We start from the raw sequence: 25,506 nt of genomic DNA, 5'->3' as shown, positions 1-25,506 counted from the left end.
ATCAGGGAGTTCTGTAAACAATGTGATGTGTGTCAAAGGCAGGGGAATAACCGCGACAGGACCAAAGCAAAGTTGTGCCCTTTGCCTGTGATTGACACTCCGTTCAAATGCATAGGGGTGGATATTGTGGGACCTTTGCCCAAGGCCACAAAGAGGGGGAACAGGTTCATTCTCACCATTGTGGACCATGCCACGAGGTACCCTGAAGCCATACCCTTGACTAACATTGAAACTAACACAGTGGCAGATGCCTTGGTGGGGTATATGTCCAGGATGGGATTTGCCTCAGAAATAATCACAGATTTGGGCGCATCGTTCACATCAAAGCTCATGAAACGCTTATGGCAAATCTGTGGAATTAAGCACAAGGAAACCACTGCCTATCATCCTGAAAGTAATGGGTTAACTGAGAAGTTCAATGGGACTCTAATGCGCATGATTAGGGCTTACTTGGCAGAGAATCCAAACAATTGGGACCAGAAGCTGCAATCCCTTTTGTTTGCTTATCGATCAGTGCCACAAGCCAGTACCGGGTTCAGTCCATTTGAACTTTTATTTGGGAGAAGGGTGAAAGGGCCCCTTGATTTGATCAAACAAAATTGGGAGCAGATCACCCAGGATGACCCACAAGACGTTGTAACATATATAGACTCTTTAAGGAAGGACCTAAAGAGAAACCTAGAGCTAGCAGCAGAGACCCTGCAAGCTCAAAAGGTCAGAAAGAAAGTTTGGGATGACCAGGAAGGCAGGGAGAGGCACTTTGACCCAGGGGAGGAAGTGCTTTGGCCTAGGCTCTGCAAAGAGAACAAACTGCAGCTGGGTAGCCCAGAAATAAAAGACTTGGGTCACATGGTAGGGGGAGGAGTGATAAAACCCCTAGAGGCCAAAATAGAAGCTGTTCGTGATTGGCCCAGACCCAACACCAAGAAAAAAGTCAAATCATTTCTTGGGTTGGTGGGCTACTACAGAAAGTTCATCCCGAGGTTTAGCGAGATTGCGGCTCCGCTGACCGATCTGACGAGGAAGAAGGCTGATGACCGCATCCCGTGGACCAGCGACTGTGAGGAGGCGTTCCAGAGGTTGAAGCAGGCGCTCATCAACTATCCAGTGCTGCGGGCTCCAGACTTCGACCGGGAGTTCATCATCTACACCGATGCGTCTAACAGCGGGGTAGGAGCAGTTCTGTGCCAGGAGGATGAGAATGGTGACCAGCATCCAGTGTCCTACCTGAGTAGGAAACTCCAAAAAGGTGAGAGACATTTGGCAACCATGGAGAAGGAGTGGTTGGCCATAGTCTACGCGATCCAGAAGGCCAAGCCTTACATCTGGGGAAGACATTTTGTTCTGTGCACTGACCATTCACCACTGCAATGGTTAAAGACAATGAAAACCCACAATAGCAAACTTATGAGGTGGGCTTTAAACCTACAGGACTATGACTTTGAAGTGAAGGTGGTCAGAGGGTCAGTGAACTGTGTTGCTGACGCCTTGTCAAGAAGACCTGAAGAATGAAGACGGCGAAAGAAACATGGACTATGTATATATATTGATGACAAAAGGTTAAATGTACCTGTTTTTTGAATTTGGTTTGTATGAATAAAGGTAAATTGATGTAATGTATATGGTAAATGTTTAAATGCTTAATTGATATGGTTAACTTAGAATGTAAGTATAAGTAAGTATGATATTGTATGTATAACTGTTGTTGTGTGTTTTATCCAGGTTGTTTTTTTGGGAAAAAGCACGTTAGCTTTCCCCCTACAAAACAACTTATAAAGAGGGGAGGTGTTACATACAGCACTGATGTTACCTGTCTGTCATGGGTTTGGAGGGAAAGTTCCATCCTATGGGGAGTGGAAGGCGGGACATCAGGAGGAGGGGCTGTACTGTATATATATGTGGAGCGTGTGTGGAGACGCTGGGATGTGACGAAGCAGCAGCTGGGAAGAAGAAGCTGGTGTGGGAGTCTGTGTGTCAGACAGGGTACTACTGTGTGTCAGAGTACCAACCTGATAGGTTCAGGTGTCTGTTGGTTAGCCAGAACTGATAGGTTCAGGGTCTGTGCTTCAAGTTAAGGGTTCTGTGTGAACCAAACTGTGTGTATGTATGAATGAGACTAAGCCACGTTACTATATCTTATTCACCTGATCATTTTATTTTCCCTGTGTGTGATTTAAATAAACCTTATTCTTTTATTTGTTTAAAAATCCATCCCTGGTCTGTGTGACTTCTTATAGGGAATGGTTGGTGGCAGCTTAGTTAACGTGTGGCAGATCCCAGTAGGTCTGGGTTTGTCACAGTAGTGACCAACAAAAATATAGAAACTAGAAACCCCTTTTATTGTACATCACCTCGTCAGTTGATTCAGAATGTCTTTGTTAAATTATTTCTCCCACTTCTCATTAATTGTTTATGTCTTCTCTCTTTTTCAGTAATCAAGTTCCACCCCCTAGTTTTTACATCTTTACTCATCTTCCAGTAGATAAATGTTGGGTTGATTGGGATAACAAGTCTTCTTCCCTCCCACTTCTTCCATGTTCAGAATGATATGGTTTCAGGGGATGGGGGCATGATTTGTCAAAAATTGATGGAGATTGAGGCTTGAAGGTTATCATGTCTTCTCCCCATAACTCAAATGCCACTATTTCCCCTTATCTTCTTTCTATGGTCCTTCTCATTCTTCTCTGTCCAGCAAGTTTCAGTTCCTTTTTTACTTTTCACACTCCTATCTTTATTCCTATTTCTGCCATATGCCGGGAACTCCACTGTCATCTGTGCTGAAAACATGCACAGCTGTAGTGCAATACAGTGGACCTTTGACTTACAGACAGCTTGACTTACAGACTTTTTGAGTTACAGACTTCTCTGGCCGCAAAATTTAGATTTGACTTGCAGACTGAGATTTGATTTACAGACCAGAAAAAACCAAAATGGAACAAAAATGGCCTGTTATGGGATTAATCGGTTTTCAATGCATTGTAGCTCAATGGAGACTTGACCTACAGACTTTTTGACCTGCAGCCACCATTCCAATACGGATTAATTCTGTAAGTCAAGGGTCCACTGTACTCCCTGGACTGTATTTTCCCTGCCTTCCCTGAACCTTTCTTGACCTAAGAAAAAAGAAACAAAATATCCCCCTTTAGTGGTCGAAGGCGGATAGCAGCTTCCCATTAGTTTCTATGGATGGAAAAGAGCAGATACGGATCAAATGGTTCTCAATGCATTCCTATGGGAAATGCAGATTTGACCTGAGAACTTTTTGACTTGAGAACTGCCTTCCAATATGGATTAAGTTCTCAAGTCAAGACCCCACTGTATAGTGCCTCCTTCTTTAGGTAACAGTTTATTTTGAAATACAGTAGTGCCACGCAAGATGATGTTAATTCGTTCCGCCAAAAACGTCGTCTTGAAAACATCGTCTTGCGAAACGCGGTTCCCCATTGGAATGCATTGAAATCTAATTAATGCATTGCAATGGGCAAATAGTCCTTTTGCGAAAATCGTCCATAGAAAACATCGTCTTGCGAAACGCAGTTCCCCATTGGAATGCATTGAAACCTACTTAATGTGTTCCAATGGGGAAAAATCGTCATCTTGCGAAAATCATCCATAGAAAACATCATCTTGCGAAGTGCAACAGTGATGGCAAAACCAATCATCTTGCAGATTAATCGTCCCGCGACGCAATCGTCTTGCAAGGCACCACTGTATCTGGATTGCATTGAATAATTTATTTATTTATTTAATTTATACCCCACCCCTCTAGACCATGTCTACTCGGAATGAGGAAGGTAAATGCATGTATTTGGCTACCATAATATATTTGACATGAGGATATCCTTGAAGATAGTTCAGATGTTACATTCAGGTCAAAATGGACATCCAGGATTTTAACAGGAGTAGCTCCCTGGGAAATAAGCATATTGTACTTTAAAAACTAAAAAGGAAGTTTTTAATTCTGTTGTTCTGACTGTATTTTTTCTAAAAGATTTTAAATTTGTTTTACTGTAAATGTTATTGCTATTTGTTTTAATTTGCATTGTAAACTACCCTGGGACAAACAATGAATACATTTCCAGGAGGTAGACAGGTTGATGCTGTGAGTGCTCTATAAACCTATTATCAAAATTCCAGCAGTGTAATTTTAATACAATTCAAAAATCTTTAACCTGAACCAGTTTATGATGTCCAATTCAGCGTCTATGACAGTGACAAATAATATTAGTGCTGGCTAAGCAATCTTTTTTCTTCAGGCCTCGTCTGTTTCAATTTTCAGTCTGATAATATGGGAGGCAGATGGTCGGAATAATCCAATTCTTCTGGCAGTGTCTTGAAGGCCATTTCAGGTCTTGGTTAAATAATCCATTTAACATTTAAATATTTCAGTATATGATACATAACTGCAGGCCAAGCATTACTGGACTCAGTAAACCCAAGCAGAACGGTGATCTGAGCTCAAAACCTTCCTCCAGCTACTTTTAATATGACAACAATTGGTTCACCTAGGGCAGTGGTTCCTAACATTGGGTCCCCAAATGTTCTGGAACAAACAGTTCCAGAACATTTCACCACTAGTTGTGTACTTGCCAGGATATCTGAGAGTTGTAGTCCAAGAAACACCTGGGGACCCAAGGTTGGGAACCACCGGCCTATGGGCTAGCTTCAGTTCTATCACAAATCTTTCTATAAGAGGTGTACTCCTTTTCTGTGTTTCAGTATTCAGGGCCTCTGTATTTTAACACAGGGTGGAGGAGGAGAGCACTCCTTTGTCTCACAGAACACCAGAGGTGAAATCTGAAACCAGTACCTCTGATCTGAATCTGCAGCTCCTTTTTAAAACTTGCTTTCAAGAAAAGAGCCTAGCATGCACATCTGGCCACAACTTCTGGAACTTTCATGTTTCTCCTGCACCACCCATAGGTCTGTGCTTGCCTGATAAAGATCTTTGCGGAGTTGAAAGCTAGTATATGTCTGCAATTTTTTAAGTGATCTAATAAATGTGTTACCAACCCTTGCCTTCATACAAAGTGGTAGTAACTTGCTGGTTGTTGATATACTGCACCTTTAAACCACTTACTGACCAAAGCTCTCTGGATACTGTACCGGCTACAAAAATATATATATACTGTAATACAATACCTTAAAGCATTGACTAAAAGGAGGGATTATAAAACTGCCAGGAGCAAATTTCAGCATCTACAATGACATGTAAAAAGAAAAAAAACCACCAACAACCCATGGCAGCAGGATCGGAGTTCTAAGATGAAGAAGCACTGGCATGGGTCAGAAAATAACCAAAGAAATAAACATATCTTCACCTGCTGCCAGAAATACCATGATGCCATCAGGTGAGCTGTTCTAGGGAGGGCATGTAGATGGAATGCTACAACTGAAAAGGTAAAGGTTCCCCTTGACAAATGTCCAGTCGTGTCCGACTCTAGGGCACGGTGCTCATCCCTGTTTCCAAGCCATAGAGCCAGTGTTTGTCCAAAGACAGTTTCCGTGGTCATGTGGCCAGCGCGACTAGACACGGAATGCTGTTACCTTTCCACCGTGGTGGTACCTTTTTATCTACTCTCATTTTTACATGCTTTCAAACTGCTAGGTTGGCAGGAGCTGGGACAAGCGACAGGAGGTTACTCCGTCGTGTGGATTTGATCTTACAACTGCTGGTCTTCTGACCTTGCAGCACAGAGGCTTCTGCGGTTTAATCTGCAGTGCCACCACGTCCCTTGCAACTGAAAAAGTTCTGCCTTTTAGACCCACCTGCCTTGCATTTTGCAGGGGCACACTCAGGGTGCCCTTTGATGATGACCTTAGGGTCTAAATTGATACAAATGGGAAAGGATGCTTCTTCAGGTATCCTGGATCCAAGTTAAAAAAAAATCAAAGTCATGCATAAATAAATTAAATCAGTTAACTGGCCAATAACCTACTGTGTTTGTATGAGGTTTGCATTAACAATGTGCTTTGGGCAAAACAAAACAAAGTGTTTTTTTGTGTTTGTTTCTGAACTGGTCTGAAGTGAAGTGTTTAAACTGAAGTGGAGCTCTCTGGAGTGTCAAATTCTTTATGGCTAAAACAATGCTGACATTTGGGGAGAGGGAGATATACATGATACTACAAGGCAGCCGATCTCACCTGGAAAATAGAAATAATATTGTGACCAAGAAGTACAAAGCAACAAGAGGTTTACCACTCAGGAGCCGATAAAATGCCCAAGCTCTCTTAGCTTGGTAGAGCAAGGAAAGAGTATTGGTCTTTCAGAGATTGCTATTTGCATTGGTTCAAATTGCACTGGGTATGTGCACTGGAGATTATTTCTTTTCTTTAAGGCAGCTGCAGATCTCAATCCAATCAGTAGAGTGACTGTGTGTGTGAAATTTGTGCCACCGATATCTTGCGTTTCTTAGGCAAGTTTTGAATAGGGTAAGTCACATCAGAATCAGGAGCAATTTTTCATCCCCAGCCACCTTTTTAATGCCTGTTACTGGCTTTCACTGTTTTTATGTGTATGCCTATAATTTCAGATAAGGCATTGTTCAGGCTTCACAGGGCAATCCCAATTCACCATTTTTCAACTCTTTGGAGTTTTCAGGGTCTCTCTGCCCAAGGAACTGAACAAATATAATACAGTTCAATCAAGCAAACAAGCAACAGTATCTTTCCTACTTAGTTTCAGCTCTAGGCTACTCCACCTTCAAATTTACCTCCTTATCCCACATTTCAGCTCATTATTTTTTTATTTTCCCAATTTTCATGTCCCCCAACCCCACTAATCAAATACATGTACGTAAAAACACTATGAAACATTCAGGTACAAATCAAATTTTACAGCCTACAAATCGGTTCAAAGTGAATTGGTTACAATTTGCAAGACAAATAATTTGGACAAAATCAAAGTGGATGGCGCTTGCACAACTCTAAGTTCCCATAACTTGCCGTGGCTAACTGAGGTGTGTCTTGGCTGTGTGCCTGGTCATGCTCTTGATTGTGCAACCAGGACATGCATTGGCACTTTATCAGTTAGCAACAATTAGCAACAGAAACCTTATGGGAACACCAAGAGTTCCAGCCATTGTCTTTATGTTCCCAGTGAGAGATTATTGTAGGATTTCCAGGTTCAAGAGCTGTAGTGACCCAGCCTATTCTTCAGTACTATTCATCTTGAAAGTAGGTTGCTATTTGCTATTTTTCAAGGTGAATTAATGGCCTTTCAATTGTAGTAAAACTGTACAGAGACCCATGCCATTTGTGTATTATGGATGATAGGGTAATACCAATTTATTGAAATCAAAACATAAGAGAGGGAGAAGAGAAACAAGCTGACGGTTCCCAGCAGGAGACAGCTGGATTGTCTCCATGTGCATGCAGATGGACTTGTCAGGCTGCAACGAAGGGATATGGCAGGAAGAATGGGTAAGAACAAAAAGACTCAGAGTGAGGGGTTTGTGTATGACATTTTCATTCTTATGCCATTGGTACAAAAATAGTTTAGCTTACTGTGTTTTCAGGATCCTAATATGAGCTTAATTATAAACACAAATACAAATACTGTACGGCACTAAGGATTTGGAAAAAAAACACAAAAGGTGTGGTGCTCCCAATTGGCCCGATTGCAAAGGGGGAAAAAGACGGCATGCAGAGTGTTTTGTTGACTCACATTGAGCTTTTAAGCCTCCTTAGGTTGTCACATTCTCTTTCTGTCTGTCCCTGTTTAGAGAACTTGCTCAAATAACTGACAAGAAAGAAGGCGACTGACTGGACCTGGAAGAAATGGGCAGGAAAACCACGGCTGCCTTGTTTTATGTTGCAGTGGAGCAATTAAAGAAATTTCTACACAATCCAGAATGCCCAATAGAGAACTCTATGTGAGGACACTAAGAAGGATGGCAACCTCCAGTTCTAAATAATGCCCTCTACCACAGGGAGCACCATATAGTTCTAAACATGAGGTATGGCAAGGGCACAGTTCCTACTCATTTCAGAAGAACAGTGAACAGATGTTTGAAGGCTGTTCACTGTGACCAACTGTCAGTCTCGAGGTAGTCAGATCATCCGCCCCTCCACTCTAAATCTGGTGCTGTTGAATGCCAGGTCTGTATCCAACAAATCCCAGATTATCCAAGACCTTATTTTGTAGGAGGATGCAGACTTGACATGCATAATCGAAACTTGGATGGGTGGGGAAGGGGGTGTTCCCTTGATTCTTGCCTGTCGTCCCGGTTATGCTATCCAGCAAAAGGGTAGACTGGAGGGATGGGGGGTGGGGGTAGCCATTGTTTATAGAAACACTCTGGAGGTTGTTAGGCACTCTGTGGTGGTGAAGCCAGATCTGGAGGCCCTCCACATGTTGATTGGGGCCAGCGATGGTATTGGGATCTTGCTGGGTTACCGCACTCTCCGTGACCCAGCCATTTCCTTACTGGAGCTGGCGGACTTTGTCTCCGCAGCACTGTTGGAATCCTCAAGACTTTTAGTCTTGGGTGATTTCAACATCCATGGGAAGGCAGAGATTTCTGGTCCAGCTCTTGAGTTCATGGAAACCATGGCTTCCTTGGACATGTCCAAACATGTTAATGGCCCCACCCATGTGGGTGGTCACACGCTAGACCTGGTGCTCTCCACTGAGCGGAGTGAATGTGGTCTGATGGTAACTGACCTTGTGTCAGTTCCCTTGTCATGGTTGGATCACCACATAATAAAATGTAACCTCTCAGTGGCTCTCCCTCCCCACAGGGAGGCAAAGACCTATTTTAATGTTCCACCCTCGAAGGCTACTGGATCCTATAGGATTCCAGGATTCCATGAGAGGGATTCCGGCTGATCTGACTGGTACTCCTGTTGGTGGCTCTGGTTGATGGCTGGCTTGTTGCAGCCACCAGAGCTGTTGACATAATCACTCCTAAATGTCCTCTCCATTGCAGAGCTCGGCCAGCGCCATGGTTTAATCAGAGGCTGCAAGCTATGAAGCAAAACATGAGAAGGCTAGAGTGCATTTGGAGGTGGAACCCAATGGATTATAATTGGAAAGCTGTCAGGATTGCGACTAACCATTACCTTACTAAGGTGAGGGCTGCCAGTTAAGCTCACTTCGCTGTCTGGATAGCGAAGCTTCAAATCAGCAGGCGGAACTTTTCCATATATTCCACTATCTATCTGGAATGATAAGCCTCCTACTAGTATTTCACGTGACCAATTTGCAGCATTTTAAAAATCTAAAGTGGAGGCCATCCCCCGGGAGCTCTCTCCTTTTTTGAACACAGTAGATCTAGCAAAGACGTCCAGCGCTCTGCCTTGCCCGATGAGACTGGATCTCTTTCAGCCTGTGATGCCAGATATGGTGGACAAAGCTCTTGACTGCTGTTGTGCCACCTCCTCCTCCCTTGACCCTTGCTCGGCCTGGCTAATCAAAGCAGCCAGGCCTACAACAACCGAATGGGCCACTGTAATAATTAATGGGTCTCTCCAGGAGGGCAAGGTTCTCCTCAAGGAGACACTCATTAGGCCCAAAGTTTGGTGGCAGACAATATTGGCAATTATAGGCTCATCGCCAATGTTTCTTTCTTCAGCAAAGTGCTAGAGAGGGTTTTGGCTGACCAGCTCCAGGCAGACTTTCCCTCCTGTCATCAGTTGAATATTTTTCCCCATCTTGAACTATATTACTACTGTTGTTTTTTTATTTTATTATATTCTTTTTATTCTATCTATTATTGTTGACCACCCAGAGTAAACTTCAGTCTAGATGTCCGGGGTATGTATGTATGTATGTATGTATGTATGTATGTATGTATGTATGTATGTATGTATGTATGTATAAATAAATAAATAAATAAATAAATAAATAAATAAATAAATAAATAAAAATAAAAAAAATAAAATGCGGCTTCCCTTCCTCTCTGGGTATTTCTCTTTTGGGACCCTGGAGGTTCCCCAGACCTGCCCACTCCTGCCTCCAAAGCTTGCTAGCCAGCTCACAATCTGAGAACAACTACCTCTAATAAGATTTAGAAAGGTAATTGCATGGAATTCCTGCTGTAAGTCATCTCTGATTTAAAGCCTTGTGCATTAAACATGAAAGCACAAACCATATGTTTATTTAACTTGTATTCTCCCTTTCTCTCTGTGAGATGACCCATTGAATCTTAGTTTTTTGAAGCAGACATATTTGCTTTATGATTTTGCTACTTTCATTATTTCTTGTTCTTAAAACTGAGAAGAGTGGAATAAGCACGGTGAATTTAACTAATGCAAGGAGTATGCATCCAATTTTTAACGGCAGTGACTGTGTATTGTATGTCAGATAATATATGTTGACAGAAGACATTGTTCTTACAGTGGAAGGTGTGCTTTTAAAGCAAGGTGGAACACATGTATTTGAAAGATGTTTCCTTTTCCCCCTGAACTTAAACTCAGACCTCACACCACAAGCTATGTAAATAAATCTTGGCTGCAGTGGAAACAGCTTAGAGGCTGCCACCTTGCTTCTTTGCACTGCAGACTACAGGACAGCTCGGCACGCCAAGCGGCCTTTCACAAAAGCATATTTACAAGAAATAAAAATTAAGTGACAGTCTGGCACGAATGCTCCCCCCACCTCCTCTTCTTCCTTATGGCTTGTGTGGTATTTGGATAGCTGGCCTCTTTAGAACAGCACAGCCACGGTGTGATTCCAATATTGTTAGACAGCTGCCTCGCAATGGGAAACATCCTGCGTATGGCCAGGCCCTCTCGCACAGTAGGGGGTTAAAGGGAAACATAAAGGCGGGTGAATGGATGATGAAGCTATACTCATGTGAGTGTGAATTAGCCTTGGCTTTGGGGCACAGCTGGAGGTGTGGGAAGCAGCTCGGGGACATGCAAGATAGTATTGCAAAGCTTCCCATTACCCCTTGTGGTTTTGGCAATTTTAAGAGACACTGTAGTTTAATAGTAAGTGTTGAATAAAGGCAGTGGCAGAGTGGAAAATTTGGAAATGTGGGTGTTTATTGCATCACTCACCACAGCCAAGCCCCACAAACATTCAGGCAGCTAGATCCTCTCATATCAACAAATGAGGGACAGGCTTTTTATAAAGTTAACAGCTCTTGATTTGTACGACTTTATCAGCAATAGGGATTTTCAGGAATTAAGGACTTTCTTTCCCATTCAGTGATCCCCAAAGGTTCCCGACAATGAAAGGGATTCCACATGAGGATTGGGATCTTCAGGGGAGGAAAGGGAAATATTTTATTTTTAAAATATTGCTGCAGTTGAATGATCCGATAATTGAGTTGGAAGTGGCCTATAAGGCCATTGAGTCCAACCCTCTGCTAAATGCAGGAATCCTAATCAAAGAAAATCTGACAGATGGATGTCCAACTTTCTCCTGAATGCCTCCAGTGTTGGAGTACTCTCCACTTGCCAAGATAATTCCACTGTCTTATATCATCAGCCTTACGCAACATTATTTGCAAAACAAGATTCAGTCAATGATGATTTTACTGATAGCAGTAATTTTTGGAAATTAAAGACTGTTCTGAACTCCAGATTGATGAAAGGGACCCCAAGAGAGTCTTGGGACCTTTTGAGGGTGGATAGAATTTTTTTTAATTTACAAAAAAGTAGATGCAGCTGTTGACATCAGCAATGTGTTTCATAAGTGTCAATACTGGATTTCGAACGTGTTATATTAAAGTATGTATATGATAAAATTTACTAGAATATGTTTTGTTTTTTAAAAAAACATGTTGCTCCAATCTCAGGTTGCCAACATTTTGCATCCCTTGATGTAATCTTGTTCAACAGTTTTCCTTTAGAATCTGCCTCTGAAGTTCCTTTGTTCCAGGAGGCCTACAAAGTTCCTTGGTCTCCGACTGGTTTTCTGAATGTCACTACTTCTAATAGCAGTTTTGTATCCGTTCGTGGAGGGACTGCCATGTTTGTTGAAGATAAAACTGTAGAGCATTGCTTGGAGAACATGATAGAGATAATATTGGAGAATCATTATGTATATGAATTCTGGATATTGTGAATCACATTATTGGGTCTTGTAACAGTGATTCCAGCACCGATATAGGGAAAAGGTAAAAATGTGGTTTGCCGCAGATCTGGTTCCAGTGTATCTCTGATGTGATGTCTGTTGTTGATGGCGGGTAATCTTGTTATCTATAACCAAGTGCAGACTTCACACCTATCCAGAATGGATAGATCACAGTGGTTTTAAGTGGTGTCAGTTCTAGCTGACAAATTTTCACCTTTTGCTAATGCTTTAAAGACTTAGGAGAAAATTTAATATAGTGAAAATGCATCATGTAAATAGTAAATATTATTAGGCATAAAATAAATTAGTTAAGATTATTGCAACATTATCTACCCAAATATTCTCTATGTTGATTCCCTCAAAAATACAGGGAACATTGCTACTGAGCATCAAAATTGCTGAACATATTCATCAGTCTGGCTGAAACTTAGCTAAGGAACAATAGGTTCTTCTTTACTAATGTATGTATCTGAACTCTTATATCTGAGTCTGTGACTCAGAAGCTATTTAGCCACTGTATTCGTAATTAAGCCAGTGGGTCACAGCTAGCTTAAGCCTTCATACTTCAATTAGCCTTAATAGTTTGTGGATAGCACTGAAAGACCATAATCCTGAAGCCATCTGTTCCAGAGCAGTCCTATTAAAGCATATAGAGAGACTGCTTTTTCAGATATAAAGGAAGGAATATTTTTGGCCATTTCTCCCTTGGAATAGGGTTATGGGAGAAGTGCTAATAATCATCATCTGGGAAATGAAGAATTGAAAGCGACCCTATGGATCATTGAGTTCAACTTGTCAGAGGCACAACAGGGAACTGAACTCCAAATGCCAGATGCCTAAACCACTGAGCTATAGAATTACAGAATAATGAAGCTGGGAGGGGCCTATAAGGCCATCAAGCCCAACCCTGTGCTCAATGCAACACACATCAACGGATATATGTCAGGTGCTTGTCTAAATTTCTCTTGAATGTCTCCAGTGTTGGAGCACTCACCATGTCTTGAGGTAATTGATTTCACTGCAGTACTGCTCTAACAGTTAGGAAGTTTTTCCTGATATTCAGCTGAAATCTGGCTTCCTGTAACTTGAGCCCATTGTTGTGTCCTGAGATGATCAAGAGCAGATGCTGCCCCTCCACTGAATGATAGCCTTTGAAGTATTTGAAAAATGCTATCAATCTCCCCTCAGTCTTCTTTTCTCAAGCATGCTGAATTCTTTCATTCCATCCTCATAGAGCTTGATTTCCAGCCCCCGATGACCCTTGTTGCCCTTCTCTGAATTTGCTCCAATTTGTCAGCATCCTTCTTGAATTGTGGTGTCCAGAACTGGACACAATACTCAATGTGAGGCCTAATCAGTGCTGAATAGAGGGAGACTAGCACCTTGCAGGATTTGGAAACTATACTTCTATTAAGGCAGCCTAAAACAGCACTTGCCTTTTTTTGTAGCCACATCACACTGTTGGTTCATACTCAGCTTGTGATCCACAATGACTCCTAGATCCTTCTTGTTTCTAGTATTGCTGAGCCAGATATTCCCCATTTTGTAACTGTGCAATTGGTTTATTTTTCCAAGGTGCAGTACTTTGCACTTATTCCTGTTGAATTTCATTCTGTTGTTTTCCGTCCAGCGCTCCAGCCTAACAAGATCATTTTGAATTTTGTTTCTGTCTTACAGGGTGTTAGGTATCCACCCAATTCTGTGTCACTCACAAATTTGATTAGCGTTCCCTGCACCCTCTTATCCAGGTCATTAATAAAAATGTTTAAGAGCACAGGGCCCAGGACTGAGTCCTGGGGTACATCACTTGTTACCTCAGCCCAGTTTGAGAATCATCGCCCTCTGAGTATGATTCTGTAGCCAATTGTGTATCCAACAGTTGTTCTATCCAGCCCACACTTAGTTAGCCTGCAAATCAGAATATAATGGGGCACTTTGTCAACTGCTTTGCTGATGTTAAGATACACCATGTCTACAGCATTCCCTCTGTCTATCAGGGAGATTACCTGATCAAAATATGAGATCAGATTCATCTGGCAGGATTTGTTCTTGACAAATCCCTGTTGGCTTCTAGTTAGTACTGCCTTGTTTTCTAAGTGCTTGCATAGTGACCTATCCAGCAGTTCTAATGTTTATTTAAAGTCAGGACTGGAAATAAACAACCAGAGAATATCATTTATTCTATACCAATTAAATGAAGAAAGGACAATGGGATAGTGTATTACAGTATATGGAACAATGCAGGTGAAAAAATTACCGGTAACCAAGATGTTTCAGCAAGTTTTCTGAACATTTTCCTGCCCTCTAAAGTACCCACCTTTTTTGTTTTTTACTGTTTCTGCTTTTTGAGCAGGTGGAATTTTGCCCATCACTCCATAACAGGCAAAATTTATCTTATTCATTTTTTATGTGCCAAGCTGCAATTAGCAGCAGGAACTTTGCCAGTAAAAATGTTGGCTGCCTATTGCATCTGAAGAAATGGGGTGCTGTCCATGAAAGCTTATGCTAGATAAAACTTGTTAGCCCCGAAGGTATCACAAACCTTTTTTTGTTATTTTCATACTGTATTTTATCTTTTTATTATTTTACATCATTATAATAACTATAGCTAAAAAAATAAAGCAAAGTTTACTTCCAACCTTAATTACAGTTGCAATTCTGTACAAATTTATCTGGAAGAAAGTCTCATTGGCTGGATTCCTATTCCTGTTTAGCTGCAGCTAATTGTGGTTAATTGACAAGGTCCTGGGTTTCAGGGATTGATTGGGCACATGTAAGGAAAGGTAGTCAGATATGCCAGATAAACCAGATATGCTTATTATGATATAGGTAGGACTTGCCAAGGAAACTTTGAGCATAGCTGAGCTATAGATGAATAACAGATGACTATGTTTTACCCAATCCATGGATCATGGACTGGACTGGATTGAGAAATTGAATATTGAAACTGAGAAACATTCTATCACACAATTTTTCTAAAGTACCACAGTGATTTGTATTTTCTGTGTGGATGTCACCGCTAGAAGATGACTTTTTCATACAGTAACAAGCAGAAACACCTAGGACTTTAGACCTTATAATGACAGGGATAGTTATAAGAATTAGATTAAGGTCAGTGTGGACTTAGGACCCCAACAAAGGGCTACTAAGGTCCTACAGTCCCTCCTGCTCCTTTCGATTATTGACCTCACATTGAGATAGTTAATTTTGGACCACAGGTACCAGATCTCAAATATCAACCTCGGTTATCATCAGAAGAAAGGATAAGGGCCATAGTTTCATGGTAAGTGTCTGCTTTCCTTGGAGATGTTGTGTTGCAAGCTATCAAGTTACCAATTTACAGTGATCCTCACAGGGTTTTCAAGATATGTGAGATAAATGATGGTTTTACCTATGCTATCCCCACCACTATGAGTTTCCATAGCTAAGCAAGGATTCAGACTCAGATCTTCTGAGTCGATTACACCAAACTGCCCCTCTTGCTTGAAGACAAGTCCAGGTCTAATCTATGTGGTCTCCTGGGCAGAACAGGAAAATTCCTTCCTGAAACTAGGATGGGCTGGGAAGGTGGTGTTCCACTGACTCTTGCCTGTCCTCACGGTTATGCAGTCCAACACCAGGGTAGACTGGAGGGGGGAGTAGTCATTGTGTATATGAACACCCTGGAGGTTGTTAGGCGCTCTGTAGTGGCGACAACGTGTCTAGAGGTCCTCCACGTGTTGATTGGGGCCAGAGATGGTATTGGGATCTTGCTGGGTTACCGCGTGACCCAGCCATTTCCTTACCGGAGCTGGCGGACTTCGTCTCCCTGGCACTGTCGGGGTCCCCGAGGCTTCTGGTCTTGGGTGACCTCAACATACATGCAGAGGTGGAGGTTTCTGGTCTGGCTCTTGAGTTCTTGGAGACCATGGCCTCCTTGGACATGTCCCAACATGTCAATGGCCCCACCCACATGGGTGGCCATACACTGCACCCGGTGTTTTCCACTGAGCAGAGTGAGTGTGGTCCGAAGGTGACTGACTTAGTGTCTGTCCCCATGTCATGGTCGGAACAATGCCTGATTAAATGCAAACTTACAGTGGCTCTTCTGCCCCGTGGGCAGCACGGACCTGTTTTAATGGATCACCCTCAAAGATTACTGGATCCTATATGATTCCATGAAAGGGATTCCGGACGATTTGACTAGTGCTCCTATTGAAGCTCTGGTTGACAGCTGGCTTGCTGCCGCCACCAGGGCTGGTGACACGATTGCACCTAAACACCCTCTCCGGCACAGAGATTGCCCTTCGCCCTGGTTCACCCAGGAGCTGCGATCAATGAAGCAATAGAAGGCTAGAGCGCATATGGAGGTGGAACCCAACGGAAAATAACCAGATAGCTGTCAGGATCGCAACTAACCTTTACAAATCTAAGGTGAAGGCTGCTAGTCAATCTTACTTCACTGGCTGGATAAGCGAAGCTTCCAATCAGCAGGCGGAACTCCCTCTGTTTTGGGCAGGTAACTCTTACCACCAAGAGTGAGGTTCGCAGTTTGGGTGTACATCTGGACCAGGCGCTCAGCATGGAAACCCAGGTGGCATCAGTGGTCTGTTCCACACACTTCCATCTTCGGCGGATTGCCCAACTGTGTCCCTATCTTGATGTGGGGGCACTCACCAATTTGGTCCATGCATTCGTAGTTTCGAGATTAGATTACTTCAATGTGCTCTAGGTGGGGCTGCCTTTGAGACTGACGCAGAAACTCCACATGATGCAGAATACGGCAGCCAGACTTCTTACATGGGTGAAAAGGTACCAAAATATTTCCCCCACACTGGCCACCTTGCATTGGCTGCCCATTAGCTTCCACGTCGATTTCAAAGTCTTAACGATGCTATATAAAGTCCTAAATGGTTTAGGACGTCGATATCTGGCAGAGCACCTCCTCCTACCCAGTTCTGCCAGAGTCACTCATTCCAGCCAGGCCTTGCGGCTGAGGGGCCTAACACCGAGGGAGGTCCAGAAGAACAGGGGCAGTGGCCCCTTGCGTCTGGAACAACCTGCCTGTGGAGATCCGCCTGGCTCCCTCTCTGGGTGTATTCATAGGAAAAGTCAAGACCTAGATATTTGGGCAGGCTTTCCCTCCTGCTGTATCTTAAATTCACATTTTGCATCTTGGATTTATAGTATATATTTATTAGTTTTTTACTGTTTTTAAAATTGTAATGCCACCCAGAGTAGACTTTTGGTCTAGATGTGCAGGGTAGAAGTCCAATAAAACAAACAAACAAACAAACAAACAAACAAACAAACTTTAGAGAGCTGTAGCTAGTTAATTTTAATAATACTGGTTTAGATGGTTTAGATGTGCCAATGGTCTGATTTAGTGAAAGGAAGCTTCCAACATTGCTATGAACATGATCAGATCTTTCAGCCCAGCCTAATGTTTTACAAGCTGCTTTTTTTTTAAAAAGAACCTTAGGGCATCATACCAGGAATTTCTGGAAATGGAGCTGGAAAGCAAGAAGAGGGGGGTTTGTACAGTCAGAGATTTTCCTGCCCCAGACTGCAATGATGAATGTGTGGCTCATCAGATATTGTTAGGTTGTATCTCCCATTGCTGGCCAGCATTGGCTTCACCAGATAACTGCAGTAAAGCAACACACAAAAATTCATACGTTCCTAGTATCTGTTAGAAACAAGGACTCATAGCTCCTAAAATCAATGCAGAAAATCCTCATACATTTCTAGATTTTCAAGATTTATTTAGGCCAGAATCCTGTAAATTAGACTCCCTGGCCTAACTCCATTGCTGTAAATTTTAGCAATGAATTGCTGCAGTTAAGAAGTCAGCATAGGCATTTGCTATGACACACCGGTCACATAACACCGACAGCAAACGCCTATACTGACTTCTTCACTTGTGACAATTCAACACTGAAATTCATCCTGATAGAGTTAAGTCAGCCTAAATATGTGATATGATTCTAGCCTTAATTTTTAAAATTAAAACCTTAAGTATTTCAAAATTAGTGGCCTCTCTACTGTGATCCTGAGGTGCTAATGAGTGTTCAAAGCACAGGTTCAGGTTAAACGTCTGAACATAGTAAGATTGTTACCTTATTTGTGTATGAGATAGGACTTTCATCTTTTGGATTCCAGTATCCAAGTAGTCAGATAATGGCTCCTTCTACCAAGAGTACTAGAATGACAGTGAAGCAGATCTAATAATATCCCCAGATGGAGCTATTTAGAGAAAAAGAAGTGGCTTTCACTGCCCATATACTGTTAGGGCTCAGAAACCTGTGCACCCATAAGGAGAGGTTTGGTCAAGTGATACATCTACTGTATATGTTGTCTTGTCAGCAATGGTGTTCAAATTCCCAAGAAAGTTGTGCTGCTACACCTGAAACACTTAAAGAAATGTTCCTCATAAATCCTCATTAAGGACATCATAAAAGAAAATGGTTTTTACAGTGCTTTCACACAGATAAAATTGGGCATGGAGAGGTTCCAGGTTTGGTGACTGCCGCCCAACTACTAACTTCCTGTGTAGTTGTCATGTTGGTAATGACCTCAAAATGGCCTCCAGGGCAATCACGTGTTGGGGACAGGTTGCCCTCAGAACTTATCTATTATTGACTTGGGGGATAATAATACAAAAATCCTTTGTTGATGATGCATCTGCAAATGCAAAGGAGGATTTTAAGAGCAATGGATGTCAGTCTTGCAGGCTTTTAGGGAGAACTGCAATTTATGACATGTTGGGATAAACAGTTGGATTATATTTCTGGAAAACATGTCCCATCAGGTAAAATCATTGTGATTATAGGCTCTAGTAGTTTAAGTAAGGAAGTTATGCGCTAAAAGGTTGAAATTGTAAAACACATATGCTTGTGCTTAACTGCTAATCCTTCTCTGTATCTATGTTGAATAAACATCACGAAGATGAGAGGGGGAGCCCCTCCTTCTAAGCGTTAAACAATAAAAGCATAATGGCAGGTTGTTTCACTTTGAGGAACAAAGACTAATGTACAATTTTTCTTCAAGTTGTACCTAACCATTATTGGTCTTTCAATTCTATCACAGTGGAGAATGCAAGTTAAGGAATTGTACTTATTTCATTGCTATCAAAGGGGGAGAAAGTCAAGCATAAACTTAATTCTCTCATATGGAAATCAGTGGGACTGAAGAGTTTTGTCATGCTGTACCTGTTTAATCTTGTTATGCTTTTCTTTCCCTCAATAGAATTTAAAATTCTGCATTTTTAGTCAGATAAACTGATCTTATATTCAACACCAATTACCTATGGTTTTTGGAATGCCTGTGGCAAAACCTGCCACACTTGGTGAACAACCTGGTTTCAAAAAACAAACACACATTTTTTAAAAAATTATAAAATAAAAATGCTCCATAGTATGCTTCCATATTTCTCCTAGTGCAATTTACACCATGTACATAAATGTTGAGAGTCTCAAAACCAGAGAAGTATTTGAAGAAAACCAAGGTACCTTTGCTGTATATTAAAAATTAGAGTCTAGCAATTATTGCATGAGCTCATATGTGAGCTGGAAATATTTCTTTTAGGATAAAAAGGAACTTCATGAGACCCTTTATGTCTCTATATATTGTGCCTATCAGAAGCATGTGCCAAGATTTTGAGCATGAGGTTAAAAAAAAGTCCTTGTAAATTATTCCATAAATAACGTTTCTGCATTTTTGTTTTGCTTTTATGAAGATTTGTTTAAATCTTTTATTGTTACCGTAGCACACTTCTTTTTAATATATTTGTGATCTGATTTACTTTAAGTTGCAAATTACCTTAGATACATACTGCTTTTGAGACACTTTTCTAAGTAATAGTTTCTCCATGATTTTTCTGCAGGGGAATAAAGACAGTCTTGCCATACCCCTTATGAAGTGAACTGTGAAAATAAAAACATTTCCTCTTACCATTTCCCTTTTTTAAGCTGGCTGTGTAAATGTTTCTTAGTTAACAGGTAAAGAGCTTGTTCTAGCAATATGCCTTAGAATTGGAAAAGATATGCATTGCTTTAGAAAGCTTACACTTACCACAGAGTTAGTGGAGCTATTAGTTACTCTGCATGACAATTTAGATGAAATTAGCAACAAAGGGATTAAAGAGTATATAATGGAAACAGGTGATGGACCTATACTGCCTGTTATTTCTTTTACAAAATCAATTTTTTACAATCTTGAATCTTTCACAACTGAACTTTTTATAATACTTGATCTAGATCTTGGCAAGTTATTTTTCAAAAGAAATGGAGTAAAGTTATGGTTGAAAGGCAAGGAGAAGTTGGTTTCCCTCAGCTACGATTTTAAAATACTGTAACGCTTTACAGTATGTGTAAGTAATTAAATAATGAGTTTAAACAACACAAATGCAGTGTAGGATGCTAGTAATGGTAAGATGAATTTTTTGAGATGCTGAACACACCTAGCAATAGGGACACACACACACACCGCTTGTAGAGATAAAAGTAACTAAAACAGTTGCAGTTCCACTACAAATGGAATCAGATTACTCTTCTTCTTACAATCACAGTGCAACTTAGTGACCCTTAGTTACTGAGAAAAGTTGTTTGTAATGAATTACTTCCAACCTTTGCTTTTCTCCTAATACATTCAAGAACATGTGATAAGAAATTAAGTTCTTCACTCTACAGTAAAGTTTCTATATGCAGTGTCGGTTGACAAGCTTGTTCTGGCATATCAAAATTACTACCTCATATCTGAACCCATGACCTAATTAAAGCTAAAAGTTTTCCATTTCACTCAATTTCATATTGTTGAAACCAACAGAAAGTTATCAGATCAAATGAGTTGCATATTGAGTCATAAGTTACCAAATTTAAACGAAGTAAAATCTAGAGTGTCCTGAAACCTGCTGGGTGCAAAAAAAAAAAGGAGAGCTAGCCCTTGTTTGTGTAAATTATTCCAGGCATTCTTTCCATCTAAAATTTCTACAGCAACTGGATTTACAGTTTAATAAAATAAAACATGGAGAACTCACTTCCCCAAAGAGTGCTTCTAGTACATATTAGCAATGTACTACAGTAAATTATTCTGCCATTAAAAATGCAAATGGACCTTAGGAACAGACTTTAAATTCTACCAGTGATATGAGTATTACTTCTCTTTGCTTTCCCGAATGAATTTCTGGTGATGGAGTATATAATCAGTCCCTCACATCGTATGTTATTAATAGCGCTCGTCTCCTTCCTTAATGCTGCATGGTATATGGCTGATAAAGCAACTCTGCTTTACTTACTTTACAGGTTCACTTTTTGCCCATGAATTTTAGTGTTTGTATTCATGAAGTACTTATCAGACAAGCCCTACAAAAGAAATTAAGCATGAGCAAGGAGTGGGTGGTGAGGGATATGAATTAATGAGTTAGTTTATCGATCCTCCAGTATAAAGTGAAGAATTTGTAAATCTAGGGGGAAAAAAAACTCGGTTTATAGCTGATTTGTTTTTGCCTTGTTTACTAAGCTGAAACATTTAAAATGCACAGTGCAGGAATTATCTTTCTTTAAAAATTGCATGTTTATAGAAAAATGAAGCAAAACGTATTTTGAGAGAAATAATCTTATTTAGATGACAATTAGCTTTTCATGTTTCTTGGTTGAATAAGCTCTAATAAGCAAGAAACCACCACATAATGAGTGCTTGAAGTTTGTTAAAAACATATTACATGGGAGAAACATAAAGTTACTTATGTACAGACAGATAAAAGATCTAGTATTCGGATAGGCTCACATAGACATTTAATACCTACTGTATTTTCACACTGGGAACTGTTTTAGAGATTCTCTCCTCACAGATTTAAATATTTTACCAACCTTTAGTAATTTATCTGGCAAACAATTTGTATGCTTTCATTAATTAGAAGGTTTGCCAAGAACATTTAAGATTAGTTTGGATAGACAAACTTCTGGCAGTGTCCTTTGTTCTTCCTACAACAAAGCAAAATGTGTATATGTAATACATATCATATATGTACAGTACTGTACATCTCTCTCTCATATGCCCCGTAAATATTTTAGGGGGCTTTCATAATCTTTTTTGCAGCAGCTGAACACCGCATTAAAAACAACAATATAACATTAAAAAGTCAACAAATGTAAGCCGCCTAGAGCGGTCGTAATTGACCAGATAGGCAGGATATAAATGGAATAAATAAATAAATGAAGCACAGAAAGAATCTCAGATTTTAGAAATTCAGCCGAGCTTCTGAGGTAACTTCATCTTTCCACAAGTCTTGTCTTTCTTCCTTTAGTCTAATTGCCCCAAGAATTCTCTTTCCTACCTTTCAAACCAATTCTTACCGCCAAAGGGGAGCATTTGAGAAGCCCTGTTCTTTCCTCCATGTGTGCAGAGAGAGGGGAGAGTACCAACTTAAAGCTACCTCTGAAACGCTGCCAACCCTTCTCGCCATCTGACAGTGCGGCCTGCAGTCCACAGAAAGGGAAGCCCAAATAAGAGGACTTTCTCTCTCTCTCCCCCCTCCACAGTTATAAGGCATTAACAAAGTTACCCCCCCCACCTCCGGAAATCCTCTTTCCCTGAACCCTCAGCCCATCATCCATCCACCTGGAGCGCCCAGGTTGCAGTCCTATATACACAAGCAAATCCTTGGGATGGCCACGGGACTTGCACAATCCGGTGGGACCACTTTTAGCTACGGGTGGATTTGGGGGGGGGGAGGAAGGGGAGTTGACGTCGGCTGGCCGAGCACCTGCCTCGGCTCCGAAAGCCCCCCCGGGTTCAATCCCCGGCATTTCCAGGTAGGTAGAAGCGGGCCAGGTGTCTCCCAACCGAAGCCCTGCAAGATACCCCCCCCCTTTTTTTTGCTAGTCAAGAAAGCGAGAGAGAATATCAAAGGGGACCACGACGCTTCGGAGGACTCCTTGCAAGCCGGCTTTCTGACGTGCCTCGGCTCTCTTGAAAACTTCCCGCGTGGTGCATGTAAACGTGGTTCACCCACATTTTAATGGAATTGTGTTTTTGCGCCGCTAGCGTGGAAAAATCCTCTCAGGTAACGGGAAAGGGGTGTGTGTGTGAAGGAGCCCCCCCCCACACTCTGCAACAAGGCCTGCTCTCCCCTCTTCCTCCTCCTCCCTCGGTGCAAAGACGGCGTGACTGATTTTTATTCTCTCCGAGCCGCCTTTCCCTCGTGGGGCGGCTACTGCCGCTGCTGCTGCTGCTGCGAACCGAGAGAGGGAGGGATGATGATGATGGAGGAGGAGCCGCCTCGGCCGCCGCCGCCGAAGGAGGCCGGGCTAAGGCCGGTCTCGGCAACCCGTGTGTGTGTGTGTGGATGGGGGGGGGGGGAAGCGCCTCTGTGCACTGCACTGTCTCTTTAAGGGCTCTCCGTCTGGGGTGGCGCTTCTCTCTCTCTCGCTCTCTCGCTCTGCGCGAAGGCTCCCTTTGATATTAATAGTGTTGGTGTCTTGAAACTGACGTAATGCTCGGAGACTAGAGGTCCCGACAAGCGATAACATTTCTGATAAAAAAAAAAAAAAGAGAGCTCTGATCGCCTTCCTTGCAAGCTCCCCCCAAAAAGAAAAAAGCCGCCTCGGCGGCTCTCCTCATTTTTTTTTAGGGGGGGGGCGCTTGTTTGTTCCACTAGATAGAAGAAGAAGCCAGGCTCGCTTGCTTTTGCCTCTGTCTGTCTGTCTGTCTGGCTCCGCTTTTATAAACATAACCAGCGACATCCAGGGCTTGTGTTGTGTGTGTGTGTCTGTGTGTCTGTGTTTTTGCGCTTCCCCCTTTCTCCATCCGCAGAGAGGGTGAGAAAGGGGGGGGGGGTTGCAAAGGCAGGTTTCTCTCCCCCCCTCTTAACCCCCTCCTCCTCTCTCTCTTTCTCTTCCTCCCTCCCTCCCTCTCTCCTCCTCCTCCTCCTCCTCTTTGCTTTTCCGCCTCCTTTCCTTTCCTTTCCTCCCCCCCCCCCCCGCACCCGCAACCCGCGCCGCTTTCCACCTCTTCCAAAATAATCCAAGATCAACTCTTCTGGCAAACAACAGAAAGACGGTTCATGGCTCAGGCGACACTTCCACCATCTTTCAAGCTGCTGCGGTTGTTATTATTATTCTTGCTGATTAATCAACAGGTAAGCGGCGGCTGGGGGGGGCGGTGGGCGGCTGGTGGAAAAAAAAGGGGAGGCAGGGGGTTGGGGGGTGAAGAGCAGGGTGCTTGTTGTGTGCGTGGGGACGGGGGGGGGATCGACGGTGGCGATGGGGGCGGAAATCCTTCCTTGCTCTCTGGTGGTGACTGCGTATGTGACTTGTGTTGATCGTGGGTCCACAATTTTTTTTTACTAATATATAAATCGTCTCTGTGTGTGTGCGTGCCCGCGCGTCTGGGTCTGTGAATGCGTGTGCATTGAGTGAGTGAGCCCTCGGCGGAAAAAAAACAAACACCAAAACACCCCAGGGGTGGTTGGACAAGGAGGCTAGAGTTTTTGCTGTTTTGTATGTTTTTACAAAGGGGGGGGTGTCAAGAAGGGAAAAAGGAAGAGCTCAAATTTCATAGAGGATTTTTGGACACTTTGGAATTTGAAAAAAAAAATCCTCCTCTTTTCTCCTGGTCTGCCTTTTTTTTTTGTGGGTCAAAACCATGTGTTGCTCCTTGGGGGTGGGGGGGTGGGAAAGGGGGCCAACTTGGAAAACTTGCGGTAGCCCTGCTTGGCGGAGTCAGCAGGGGTCAAGTTCAGCCGCCGAAGAGCGAAGCCCTTCCCCCTCCCCCCCGCCCCCTCCCCTCCCCTCCCCCCCCCAGGACAAGAAAAGAACTTCTAAAGCGGCTGCTGTCTTTTCTGCCTCCCTCCCGTCATGTGTGCATAGCTTTGATTAAATTCTCTTCCATATAGGAAAGGAAGGGGGGGATATCGGAGGGGCTTTCTTTTCTCCCCCCCCCCTTTATTTTTTTCCTTTTCCTTGTTTTGTTCTGTTTGGTTGGTTTCAGAAATTTGCAACTCCTGCATCCAAAGAGTTTGGTGCAAAACTAGTGGAGCGTTCCACGTTTTTTCTTTTCTTTTTTCCCCTTTTGGTTTATTGTTGGAAGACGTTTCTCTTCTCTCTCTCTTTTTTTTGTTATTGTTTTTAAATGGGGATCGTGACCAAAACTCCAGGCTCAAGAGGGAGACCATCATGAAAAGTAGTAAGTTGGGTAGTGTGGGTTGGGGGGGGGGAAGACACACACACACACACATATATACACACACTGTGTTGTATGTGTAAACTTTTGGATGGGGATGGAAGAGTTGGAGTGGAGCAAGGCAGAGAAGGATGATGGGCAAATTAGATGTATAAAATGAGGAGATAAGAAACAGATTGTACTTTCTCTTTCTTAATCCCCCCTCCCCAATACTAGCCCGTCTTTGAAAGCAGTTAAGGACTTTCTCCCTGTAAAGGCCAGGACCTGCTGTTCCTCTGTCCCAAGTTTGTTATGAGTTACTTTGTCTAGCTCCCAATGAG

General features: G+C 42.3%; 1 protein-coding gene across 10 annotated transcripts in view; it reads left to right on the top strand.

Moving 5' to 3' along the window:
• The first annotated feature begins 23,332 nt into the window (after window positions 1-23,332).
• Window positions 23,333-25,506, top strand: part of TRPS1 (transcriptional repressor GATA binding 1) — a 278,321-nt gene continuing 276,147 nt past the window's right edge. For 2 of the 10 annotated variants that reach the window (XM_078391606.1, XM_072999270.2), the window contains exon 1: window positions 23,333-24,143. Coding sequence is in view for 2 of the 10 variants with exons in the window: in XM_078391605.1 (XP_078247731.1) it covers window positions 25,180-25,189 (10 nt within the window). In the remaining 8 variants the exon portion in view is untranslated. Of the gene's footprint in view, window positions 24,144-24,806; window positions 25,190-25,506 lie in introns of those variants that run through there. The other 8 variants (XM_078391607.1, XM_072999271.2, XM_078391605.1 and 5 more) reach the window with 6 other exon arrangements.

Source organism: Pogona vitticeps, chromosome 4 (genome assembly GCF_051106095.1).
Source record: "Pogona vitticeps strain Pit_001003342236 chromosome 4, PviZW2.1, whole genome shotgun sequence".
Taxonomy (NCBI): domain Eukaryota; kingdom Metazoa; phylum Chordata; class Lepidosauria; order Squamata; family Agamidae; genus Pogona; species Pogona vitticeps.
This window is presented reverse-complemented; position numbering and strand designations above follow the sequence as displayed.